Here is a 12,725-nt window from a genome sequence, read left to right as displayed (position 1 = left end):
TGGCTTATCATCATAATCAAATCATTATTATATTCATGTTTTTGGTTTCCGGTATGTATTCTCGCATTAGAGATAATCTTGTCCAAGCTGAGAACATCATGAATATCATATGTACGTAGGGTTAACTCTCTCAGTCAATATTTTTTCCATCCACAACACTCGAACTCAAGATGTTGCCTAAAAAAATCAATTATGTACCACTTCAACTAATGTCCGTTAATATTCATCTTATTATATATCTATCATTACAATCATTATTATTCCTATCTTTGGAAATCACCTAAGTGAATTTTAAGGTAATGTATCAATATTGCATCTCATTGTATATATTTTTTATCTAATAAGTTATGTGGTTATGTAAATAAAGTATCACAAATTTATCAACAAAGGCGTTACTCTTACCTGCTGGATTTTTAGGATGACCAAAATGTTAAATGTTTGATGTTTGAGAATGATACTTATTTAGAGAAATAATCACGTGTACCGAAAATGATTAGTTCTTTACCCAAAATGTGAAGAGATCGCTTTTCAATACAAATTTTTTTTTACCAAATTGTATTTGATAAGTCACTTGGAGGTAATATATGACTTATAGGTCAATTAATTTTTATTTTATGGTTATGGATTAGTTTATAAACTTATTTTATTAGGCAACTTTTTTCTATAAATTATCTTATAAATTGCTAATTGTAGGTTAATAACTTGAATGATTTATAATCTCTCCAATTTTGTATAATACACACATGCTCTACTTTTATTATATTTATAAAAAGAAAGTATATACAAATTAATGTCTATGTGGCAATTTTTATTGATAGTGTATTTTGGTTGTGAGTATTATTATTGTTTAATTTCTTTCCTTGTATTAATTAAAGGATTTAATTTGAATGTTTAAGTAATGTACTAAGATAAAATTATCATTGAATTATTCATTATAATGTGTGTGAGGGAGGCAAATGGTAGTTTTTAGGATTTGAATTCATTACTATTTTAAAAAAATAAATGAGTTGAGTTTTCTAAATAAAATAAATGAATATTTTATTTACCATATACTTAAGCATCAAATAGCTTTCCCCACTTCTTTGAATGGTAGTCTTTAAAAATAAATGGGTATAATCCTCTTATTATTAAAGAGAAAAATATTATTATTCAACATTAATTATTATCGACTTTTAAATATAAGTAACACAAATGAATAACTTATAGTATATTAAATATGTATAAATTTTTATACTGATATTACATTACATAGAAACACCCATTATTTAATGAGTTAAAATCTTACTATACTACATCAAAATAAAAAAGGGTACAATAACTAAACTTTCATTTTAAGTCTTTCTATGACTAAGTTAAGATACAATATTAGGTTTTATTATTCTATCATATTTTTTAATTAAGGTGTCCATTCCATTTTACTAACAAATACTTGACTAATTCCTCTAGCTTGTGGTTACTTCTCCAAGTATTTTTATATATTTTTTCTTTCTAACTTACTATTTAAATTATTAATGATTTTAAATTTTAAAAAAAATGATATTATTATTCAAAAGATTTCTTAAGAACTTTCTGCTGTAAGTTATTTCAAACACATAAATGAGATAATCCAACCACATATTAAATATCATACAAATTGTCAAGAGCTAGTTATGAAAATTTTAATGAAAATAATTGGTTTGGTAAAGAAGAGAAAATAAAGATCAGCTTCTTTGTGCATTAGATGAAAATTTGAATTATTAAGTCCATTAGGTATTAAATAGTGTCTAAGGTCAAGGAGGAGCTTTTGCAAATGGGTTGAATTTTTTTAACATTACCAAGAGTATCTCTTACCTTTTTGTGTAAGGAACTAATCTTTTTCATGATTTGTTGTTGTCCCTCCAATAAGTGTTACTTTTAGTAATCGAACTTTCGACCTTATAAATCTAGTGAGACCTTATACCACTAGATCAACGCATCGATGATAAATGAGTTGAATTTTAATATAAATATTCAATCTCTCTATTCATTTTCTCATGAGTTGGCTTTGCTCAATTAATAAACATTATGTTATGTGTTTGATGCAAATTGTTGAGTATTTTAGGTGAACCACTATTAATTATTGCATCATGTTATTGGCACTATAGTTTTTTATATTTAGGTGACCCAATAAGGTTTCTATGTTATAGATTACATTAAAATACGATCAAATCATATATATGAAATTTTTGGACTAGCATTCATGGCTTTTTCATAGATAAGGTCAAATCATAGAGTCAACGAAATTTTTGGTTAAATCTAAGGAGAAGCCCACTTTAAAAAGTTAATAAAAAATATTCCATAACAAAATATAATATGTAGACATTGTTAGTGTAAAGATTTATACACAATCAATATATCATTCGTCATTCATTTATATTATTCGTCTGAATCATTCACTAATCAATAATAATTGAATATGAATAAAAAATGGTACAATAATAATAAAAAACTCTTATATTATTAGTGCATATTTTTTCCGCTTTCTAAAATGAACAAAACATTAATATTAGGACTATGGTTTTGATATGAAGGTGTGAATTGTTATTTTTCTTACTTTTTATAATAAAAAAAATTGTAAAATATTGCCACATGTTTGAGCAAGAGTTTTTTCATTAATAAGATTTCTGAATATAATTAATTAATTAGCATCAACAGGTTCTCTAGTGAAAATTAATTAATTTTATTTCTAAAGAAACGCTTTGTCCTCTTAATATGTCTTCACAACTCTATTCAAATTAGTTGAGATTACCAACAAGTTATTAGTCTAGCAATATAAAATCAAAATGTCAAGAGTTTAATTCTTAAGAACGATACTTATTGGGGGAATCACACAGCCCGAAAGTGATTAGTTTCATACTCGTAAGATTAGAGATACCAAAAAAAATTAGTTGAGGCTCAATATGATAAGAAAATTACAATTTCAATGGTTCTAAGATTTGCACGTATATTTTATAAGAATAAAGTATCTGTCACTGAAAAAACATGACATATGTCATATTTCATCATTTTTTATAAAAATCTTTCTAAAACTAAACAAAATAGTACACATGTCATTTTTTTTACTAGCTGGAGGAGCTCATTGTACGAGGAGATACAATATTCTCATAGAGTGTCACTATAGTATAACCATATTAGTATTTAGCTGTTGTACTATGATTGATAATGAACCAAGAAAAAAAGTAAAAGTGAAATGATGATAAGTAATATACAAATTAAAATCCACCCTTATAAGCTATTATTTGATAAGCTGATACCATTATAGACAAAAAATTATCTTGCTGATGGAATGCAAGCATTTGATAAATCAGGACTCTCAATTTCAAGAAAACTTGTAAGCAAAGTTTTCCTTGAAGATTGTGGTTTTGAGGTACCTGAAGTTGATAATTTAAGCTGAGATTCTGATCCTTTTTCAATCTTAGAAGCATCTTGTATAGCCAAAATCACTTCTTGCATTCTTGGCCTAGAAGCACCATGTTGTTCTACACATTGCATGGCAATTTCAGCTACCCTCCAAATGGACTCAGTTTTCACATTCCCTATTAGGGAAGGGTCCATGATGCTTATAACATCTCCTTTTCTTATTAAGGATCTTGCCTGCAAAAAACATAACACAAATGTTTCATGTAGTATTTGAAACAAAATGGTACAAGTATTTTGATCCTTGGTTTACAATTTGGTCCCTATATGTAAAAAAAGAGTAATTATCCATTCGGGTACGTTGTGTTTTTTGTGGGCACCAACTTAGTCCCTAACAAATTTCAGTTACCATTTTGGTCACCAACTTTTAAAACATAGACCTAAGTTAGTCTCTCTATTATCTTGTATCTGTTAACGTTAACAGAATTGCTAACAAAACATGTTAACTGCATACATGACAATTTCACGCTGGAAAATTTTGTCAACTAGGTGAAATGACGTTGTTTCGAATTTTTTTAAAATTAAGACACAAAACGACGTCGTTTTGTGTTATCTTATTCCCCCTCGCCAGCTCCAAGAAAAAACACTCATTTTAGTCCCTCAAGATTTCCATAAGTATCATATTAGTCCCTATTGGTGTAGATGGTACTTACGGAAATCTTGAGTGAAAATCCGAGGTAAAGAAACCTAGTCCTCTTACATGGTAATCATTTTCACTTTGGTCCTTACATGTGACAATTATTTTCAATATGGTCCCTATACTTCAACTTTAGATTAATAAAAAGTACACATACCCAATGAACTATATTCATTTCAGGACCATAATCATCTGCTGAGACAGGTTTTCTACCAGATATCAGTTCCAGAAGAACAACTCCAAAACTATATAAATCACTCTTTTCAGTCAATTGTTGATTTGCATAGTACCTGTTCAGCAAAAACATTACAAACTAAGTTCAACATGTTAGGAATAAAAGTTATATTTGATCATGAACACATGAGTCGATTTGTCGCTTACTCGGGATCTAAGTAGCCTACAGTTCCTCTTGCAACACTTGATATGTGAGTTAAATCTTCTTCAGCAAGTCTTGAGAGTCCAAAATCTGATACTTTTGCTCTCATATTTATGTCTAAGAGAATATTACTTGTCTTTACATCTCTGTGTATGATACTAGGATTGCATCCAGTGTGTAAGTATTCAAGTCCTATAGGAATAGAATGTTACCTTATAACCACAAACTTGGAAGCAAAATACTAAAATGTTAAACTATACTTTTAGTTTAGTCCTTATAAGCCCAACTATTTTCAATTTAGTCCTTTTAGTTTATTGTTTCCATAACACAATTTGTTGGATTTAAGGTATAGGGACTGAAGTGAAAGTAATTGTCTAATAGAAGGACCAAACAATAAAAAAGTAGAGTAAATAGACATTTTAGTCTCTCATGTTTTTCGACCTTATCAGTTTGATCCCTCGAAAATTGAAAAACTCAAAATGGTCCCGAAAAACTTCAAATGTGGGTCAAATTAGTCCTATTTAGCATGTTTTACAACACCTGATAAGGACTAATTTGACTATAAAAATGACTAATTTGACCCACATTTGAAATTTTTGGGGACCATTTTGGGATTTTCAAATTTGTCGAAAAACACGAGGAACTAAAATAAGTATTTACTCAAAAAAGTATACTTTTTTTACCACATAAACATGGTAGCCATACTCACTTTGGTCCTTAAATCCGAAAATCATTTTCAATTTGGTCAGTATACTTTTCAAATTGTGTTATAACAACAATAAATACAAGGATCAAATTGAAAATAATTGTATATATAGGGGGCTGAATTGAACTTTTTACATATATGGATCAAGTTCAAAACAAGCCTCATAGATATGCACCGAAAATATAGTTTATGGAGCTAGAAGATAGTTAGTAATCAACCTTTAGCTGCATCTTCGGCGATACGAAGACGAGTTAACCAGTCTAATTTCTTCTGATTTGAAGATTCTGTCAAAACATTAGAACTTATATATATCATGACACATTTTTTACTATTAAGTAAGTTGGTTAGTACAAGGGTGAGGATTTAGACCATGAACATGAATATGATCCCTTAATGTGCCATTATGCATATACTCATAAACCAGAATATGCTGATATTCTTCTTCACAATATCCAATTAAAGGAACCAAGTTTCTGTGATGAATTCTTGAAAGCAAAGCTACCTGCATTGTGATTCTATAATCAATGAGCAGAAAACTAAGATTTTCATATTCTTATAGCTAGCTATATTAGAAATTCATGTGAAAATCTAAGTCTATGCAGAAAATTGGATATATGTAACACTAGTTTTTAACTTGTTCCTTATACATAAAAAATTTCAATTTTATTTTGGTCCTTATCGATTATTATCGTTACAACATTGTTTGTTGGTTGGAGTTAAAATATAGAGACCAAATAGGAAATGAATTTCACTAGAAAGGTCGAAACATACTTTTTCGGCCTCTATATATGATAATCATTTTCACTTCGGTCGTGACAATCATTTTCAATTTGGTCTCTATATTTTAACTCCGAAAAGTGGTGTTAAAACAACAATAACCATCAAGGACCAAATAAAAAATAATTGTACATATAGGGACTAAACTGAAAACTTTTTACCGATCAAGTTAAAAACAAAATAAAGTTTATGGTAGACTGATTCAACTATGAAAACTCTACCTCATTCACAAATTGCTGGTTCCCATGGCTTGATGGATCAGTCATAGTCTTAACTGCAACTTCTTTTCCATCACTCATTTTTCCGTAGTACACAGATCCAAAGCTTCCTTTGCCGATTTTCTTTTCAAAGTTACTAGTAGCTTCTTTCAACTCGGACAGTGATATATAGTAAGCAGTACCTTCATCCCTTAAACTCCCTCCTCTATATCCTGTTAAAGGTTTCGTGCTACTTCGCCCGGAAATACCTGCAGGGTAGTACAAAGAATGAATTTGATGGAAGAACTCGATATTTGCCAACTTAAAAGTACTACATTTTTAACTTTTTTGAGTAACCTTTTCCATCATGTTTCTGTTGAGAAGTTTTTCTCCTTAGTTTATGTAATAGTACTAAACTTGCTAGGAACAATACTAGTATAATTACTAGTACTCCAATTGAAATTCCGAGTATCAACTTCGAATGCTTCTTTGTCCCTCTATGTAGTCCAGGATTGTTATCATAGCTGGAAGAGAAAATAAATGTAACTATTACTTAAATCTTGGTACCGATTTTAATTGATCTAATACAAGAAAAATTATGCTGTTTCTGAGCATATACTTACTTGAAAATGATTTTTTGAGATACTAATCCTGATGGTATTTCGCCACTAAATGAGTTATTCTGTATGAACCTGTCACATATTTACAAATGCTGCATGATTAATATATATATCATAGGGGTAACAATTATGTTCATTTATACAAATGTTGTTCTGAAAGTAGAGATGAATCATGATTAACATTGGCGATTAAGTGCTATACATACAGTGCTTGTAAATTCGGCAAAGTACCCAAGTAAGATGGAAGTGAACCACTCAATTTGTTGTTCTCTAGATGCCTGCATTTTATTAGCCGAAAAATGAAAAAAAAGAAACTTAGGACTTGTTTGGTTTACAAATATGTTTACTATTTTATTTTTCACTTTTTATTATTAAATGCAAAAATGTCGCATTGTTTACGTTTTTAAAAGATTTGTACATGAAACAATGAAGTTTTTCACTGTTTTCTGTACAAATCTTTGAAAACAAGGTAAATTTTTTGCAATTATTGATGAAAAGTGAAAATGGAAATATAAACCAATTTCGGTTTTCGCTAACCAAGCAAACGAGAAGTGTGTTTTCAACCACCTCAGTCCCTCCAAAAAGGGTATGTAAGAAACTATAGAACTTACAAAATCTTTAGATTGATAAGATTGCTCATGTCAGGTAATGAACCTGTAAGAAAGTTTCCATCTAACCACCTAAGAAAACAAGAATGAATCACTAAAGAAACCACATTAGACGAAAAACGATATTAAAACCAATTTTGTTCTTAAGGATGTTTGATTCACTTACAACTCTGTCAATGCTTCCATGTTGTTGAGCTCATGTGGAATTTCACCCTTCACATTCCTTTTTGACAGGTTTCTAATACAAGATGACAGCAAATTCGGTCAATTTTATGGATAACTATACTTTTTGTAACGCAAACTAAATCAATGTTGTCCGTAAGTTGTCGAGAATAGTTGTTCACAAAATATGTTCGTTTCCATCATGCTTCTGCAGTTCTGCCAAAAAATTTCTCAAAACATAATTATATAGCAGTATCTCACATTCTATAGCATCAACTTTTGGAATTCAATAATATCGTATGCTTATATACTTCCGTAAAGACAACTAATTCATAGAATGGTAATTCACTAGACTAGAAATTTGCATGAAACAGAAGTGTCAACAAAAGGGTATAGAGATGTTACATCTTTGTAATTCTTGGAGGTGTAGTGGTACTACAATTTATCCACTCCCAAGGTGTTGGTACACAAGGATCACCTTCATTCATCAGGACACTTTCGGCAGACAAGGAGCTAAATGTATTCACCGCATTTGCTGTAAATGAAAGTATGATTAGTACTTAGAAATAATCTCATTTATATAACGATGTAACTGTTTAAACTGAATCATGTGATTTGATCTAGATAAGTAGTAAATATCCATCGATATAGTCTATGGTAGCATATATAGACATGGTAGAACGGGACAACACGGAAAATATGGTTCTGTTCTGTGTTTGTTGAATTGTATAAATAGAACAGAACAGAATAAAAGTAGAATATTTTGGTGCCACCGGAAGGGGCGAAACCGAAAAGAGCTGAACAAAACATCATGCTATGTCCCTATTAAGTCCGCGCACCAAATGCTACCTATGTTACACATGCACCAAAAGATCTATTTCACAAAAAAATATTCTAACATTATAAGAACTTACAATCTTGTCTTTCGGTCTTCAATGCTATCGGCAAATATTTGCTTATTTCCATTGCATTTAGAAGAGGTCCTCGAGTAGAATCCGGGGTCTTAACAAAGGAGAAAGAAAGAACAAAGTTCAAACTCACATTCATGTAACTTGGTTCATAAAGAGTGTAACTTCCATTAGCATTCTCAGCTATGTTAACAATTGCATTGCTATAGTCAGCTATATAAGGTTGCTCCAACTTGAACTTTCTTGTCTCGTTCTTCGGCAAATCTTCAATCTCAGCTAAATAAGCATAAGCTCTAGCATTGGCAGGGAAGTCTTCAAGGTTTAATCTGTAGCTGAGTACTCCTTTTGTGCCAATAACTGCAGTTTGCATCACTTTCATAGGTGGATATTCTCTTCTCTCGATTTCTATGTTCATAGTTGTGTTGATTCTTTCTGTGCCCGGTGCAACACCAACAAGATAATTTTGTCTTCTAATAAGATCAGAATCCCAAATTCTATCATATGGATCATCTGGATACCTGATATATTTGTTAAATAAAAATAAACAAATGATGTTAATGGCATGAAACATATGAATTTTCCCCCGAGTCGAGCAACATAACATTCAATTCAGCCTCTTCACTTAAGACTGTGTATATCTACCCTCCCCATACATCACTAGGTGGGAGCCTCGCACTGAGGCCTCCGATTAAAACTTTAGAAAGCTTTTTTGTCACCAATTAAGTCCTTGAAATTTTAAAATAGTGTTGATTTGAAGGACTTAAATTGTTGACTAAAGTTCTTATAAGAACCAATGTGGTAAACTGATATGTATTACAACTTTCAAGGACGTGATTGGTAACAAACGATTCCTGTGAGCGACACTTGTTAGGAGAGGCTGCCAAAACCCCCGAAAGGGATTAGTTCCTTACATCAAATTTTGGCAACTCTCCATTTCTGTGCCAAAAAAGATAAGAGATGCTAAAAAGAAAGTATTAAGGTAGAGCTTCCAAACCTGACAGGATCCTCACTAGGAGCACCAAAGTTAATCCTTGCAGCCACTTTCAAGAAGAAATTGTCCTCAAAATCTGTGGCATACATAGAAAGATTCAAAGGCCTTAACTCCAAGGTAGATATGAAAGGAGAACCTGTTGTAGCACAACACATGCAAACATTAACAGAATCTGAGGGTGCCATAAAGATCATTTCCTCAACATATACTCTTGATGCATCATATATTGACACTGTGGCCCATTTTGTTGCATCCAAGTAGATCTGAAACTGAGGGTATGTGTCACCATTTTGCAAACTTCCATACTGAAAAGTTGCTCTCACCAAATACCTTCTTCTCTCTGCAGTTTTCAGTGTATAACAATATTTTCTACTATCTGTAGGAAAATCTCTTCTCCTTTGATATTGAACCTTGTTTCCATTAGCACTTTCTACTTTTACTGACATGCCATGTTTCATTATCATAGAGTCTGAAAACCATGACAAAGTTGTTGTTCTATCAGTGTAGTTACTTGTTGAACCTCCACAATCAATGCTGATAAATTCTGCATCAAAGTTTCAATTTTCTTATAGATTTAGAACACCCATCATGGTTTTTTTTCTGCTATATGTAATAAAAAGACATGATTTTTCAGTTTATAAACAAGTTCTACTATGGAATTCACTGCATGCATGATTTGAAAACTATTTTCCTAAGCTTTTGTATAGTAAAGAAAACATGGAAGAACATACCTTGAAGTTGAGAAATTGCTGAAGATGTTAACAAAGGGAGTATAACAAGAAAAAAAGGAAATAAATCCATTGAAGTTAGGAAGAAAAGGTAATAATTTGCATCAAGAATTTTTGTGTAGTTGATGAAAATAAGTGATTGTTTTAGTTCAGCATCTAAAACCAGCTTTTTTCCACTTAAACTTTAACTTTTTTTTGGTGATTGATGAGTTTGTTAACTGTTCATTCATGTTTGTGTCTTTAGTTGATGTTGGAATCTTCTTTTTCCTTTAAGAAAATAACATTTCAGGTTCACTTTTTTCCTTTTTCTCTTTACTCTCACAATAAAAGTAACAAACAAGTCACAAGATCAATAGTGAGGAAATTAAAATAAAAATTGTAATTGTGAACTAGGGTTGAAAGTATGACGTTTTATTTTGGTTTCTCACGGGTATCCTCGCATTTGAGACAATCCTGTCCGAGCTGGGAATATCCACAGTTACGTTGGGCTAACTCTGCAGCGGGTATTTTTTCCATCCACAAGACTCGAACCCGAGACCTTACTTAAGGGGAATCAAGCATGTATCACTTGTACCAACGCCTCAAATTATGAACTGGGGTTGAAAGTAGGACTTTGATTGTTTAAGTTTGACATTTGTTTTAAATTCATGGCTCAAATCTGTCTTAATAGCCCACCATAACCAAATTTTAGGCATGATCTAAGGTGTCTCAAATACCAATAAGATCTATAAGGAATATTAGGATATTCGATATAGAAATCGAATTAGAAGAAATCTTGTATAAGTATAACTCGGTTAAAGAATTCAGTTAAATTGGATGATATCATATACATTATATAATTATAAAATACGTATGAATGCTAAGCTAATTGTGAATGAGAGTCCAGATGCGATATGATTTTACATTTAATTGTTTTTTTTTGCTTTTTTGTATGAACAAAATGATCAGTCTAGTCACCCGATTTAAAGCGATTCGACCAACTTTCCAGTGATTTGAAAAAAAGCCTAAAGCTAGCATGAGTATACCATTGGCCAAGTCTTATGAACAATAACATTCTTGAAATACAGCACAAGTTTAAGTAGATCCTCTCCAACAATGTTATTTACATATAGAAAGAACCCAATCCACATACATAAAAGATGAATATGAAGACTTAAGCCACTTTTGCTTGAAGAAATTTAGATTTTAGCCAATTCATTTGTTTTTTCCTATGAGAAGCTCCAAAAATAAAAAGACTATATAACAATTTGTATTGGGAGCTATAAAACAACATGAACATATATAAATACTTTGTCATGTTATTTGTCTCTATCAATCGAGTTAAAATTCTCTTTATTAATAAAAATATAAAGTGTTTCAAAAAATAAAGAAAAATATAATTTTCAATCATATTATAGTTAAATACTCAATTTTAATCTCTTTTTCTTTCTGTATTGATAATATTTTACACAATATGAAACTTAACTTTTAATATAGACATAAGTTGTGGATGATATATAAATACTATAATAGATACATCCTTAAGTACTAAATTAAAATGAGTTTAAAATTTGTGTCCTACTGTGTAAAGTTTTTAGACTGTCAATATATTATTCATCATTGATTTGTATTACTTTTGTTTGATAGTCAAGTGTGGTTAATAAATCAATGATGAATGATTTGTTGAGAGCATAAAAAACACTTACTCTGTCAGTGTATACATATTAAATCCTATTAAAATAAGTGGTATAGCAAAATGATGGGAAAAAGAGGTAAAGGGTAAAATAGTAAATTAAATAAAGTAGTGTTAATTTGTGCTTTTGCAGACAGCATAATCTGTAAGATGGTGCAAGTTTGGACCAATGTTGTTGTCTTTATGCTTTTTTGAAGTTTGAAAAAGTATGCAGATAATATTATTCTGACACAGTACCTATACTGTGGAACAACGTGTATTGATTCAATGGTACATACTTGATTCTCCTTAAGTAAGGTTTTGGGTTTAAGTGTTGTAGATGAAAAAATGTTCACTATGGGAGTTAGCCCCACAAACCTGTGAATATTCTTGACTCGAACAAGATTGCCTCAAGTACGAGGATAAATGTGAGAAGTACCTACACTGTGGTGGTCCCTTCCCTAATCTTAGTGCAATAAATGTAATGTAGTGGTCCAACATGCACAGTTTCACTCTATTTTGATATTTTTTTGCTTCAATTCCAACTTGGTTCTTTTTTCTTCGAGGGAGGTGATTTTTGCTTCTGATTTCTGAATAATGTTTTATTTTCGTAAGTTAATTAAAATGTTACTTTTTATTTTAAATTTTTTATTTATTTATGTGACAATATCTAATTGGTCCAAGACAAAGAATGAGCCATCCTTGAACACCCATGATCTGTTTTTGCAAATACAAATATAAAATTTTAACTTAAGCAACCAAAATTGAATAGAAATAAAAATAAAAGGCTTCCAAATCATTTTACATGTGTGTTTCATGTTTCATAAGTCTTCTCTTCCTTTTTTCTTACCCTATAAAATCTAATTCCCAAACGTATTATATGCTAATATAATCCTTTTCTTTTTCTTTGTTGGGATGAATAAAATGAG

General features: G+C 30.7%; 1 protein-coding gene across 2 annotated transcripts; it reads right to left on the bottom strand.

Moving 5' to 3' along the window:
• Positions 3,215-10,467, bottom strand: LOC109344145 (probable LRR receptor-like serine/threonine-protein kinase At1g67720). 2 transcript variants are annotated; one of them, XM_019582780.1, is made up of 15 exons: positions 10,149-10,467; positions 9,421-9,961; positions 8,433-8,944; positions 7,924-8,053; positions 7,523-7,594; positions 7,360-7,428; positions 6,955-7,026; positions 6,752-6,820; positions 6,486-6,652; positions 6,153-6,397; positions 5,524-5,656; positions 5,373-5,438; positions 4,454-4,640; positions 4,230-4,362; positions 3,215-3,612 (listed from the first exon to the last, which is right to left on the bottom strand). In XM_019582780.1, the coding sequence occupies exons 1-15, from the start codon at positions 10,216-10,218 to the stop codon at positions 3,289-3,291; spliced, it is 2,790 nt and encodes a 929-aa protein (XP_019438325.1). In that variant the 5' UTR covers positions 10,219-10,467; the 3' UTR covers positions 3,215-3,288. The 2 variants fall into 2 exon arrangements, with proteins under 2 accessions (XP_019438325.1, XP_019438326.1); XM_019582781.1 differs by lacking the exon at positions 3,215-3,612 and having other exon boundaries at positions 4,286-4,362; positions 4,474-4,640.

The sequence above is a fragment of the Lupinus angustifolius genome, chromosome LG03 (genome assembly GCF_001865875.1).
Source record: "Lupinus angustifolius cultivar Tanjil chromosome LG03, LupAngTanjil_v1.0, whole genome shotgun sequence".
NCBI classification, from domain to species: Eukaryota; Viridiplantae; Streptophyta; class Magnoliopsida; order Fabales; family Fabaceae; genus Lupinus; species Lupinus angustifolius.
This window is presented reverse-complemented; position numbering and strand designations above follow the sequence as displayed.

Bases quoted from the DNA above. Each gene is read 5' to 3' on its own strand.
- LOC109344145 (XM_019582780.1), bottom strand. From the start codon at position 10,218: ATGGATTTATTTCCTTTTTTTCTTGTTATACTCCCTTTGTTAACATCT. The intron at 8,054-8,432 runs GTAAGTTCTTAT...TTTCATTTACAG, and splicing joins GAAGACCGAAAGACAAGATT to CAAATGCGGTGAATACATTT. The intron at 3,613-4,229 runs GTATGTGTACTT...TGTTTTTTGCAG, and splicing joins AAATGAATATAGTTCATTGG to GCAAGATCCTTAATAAGAAA.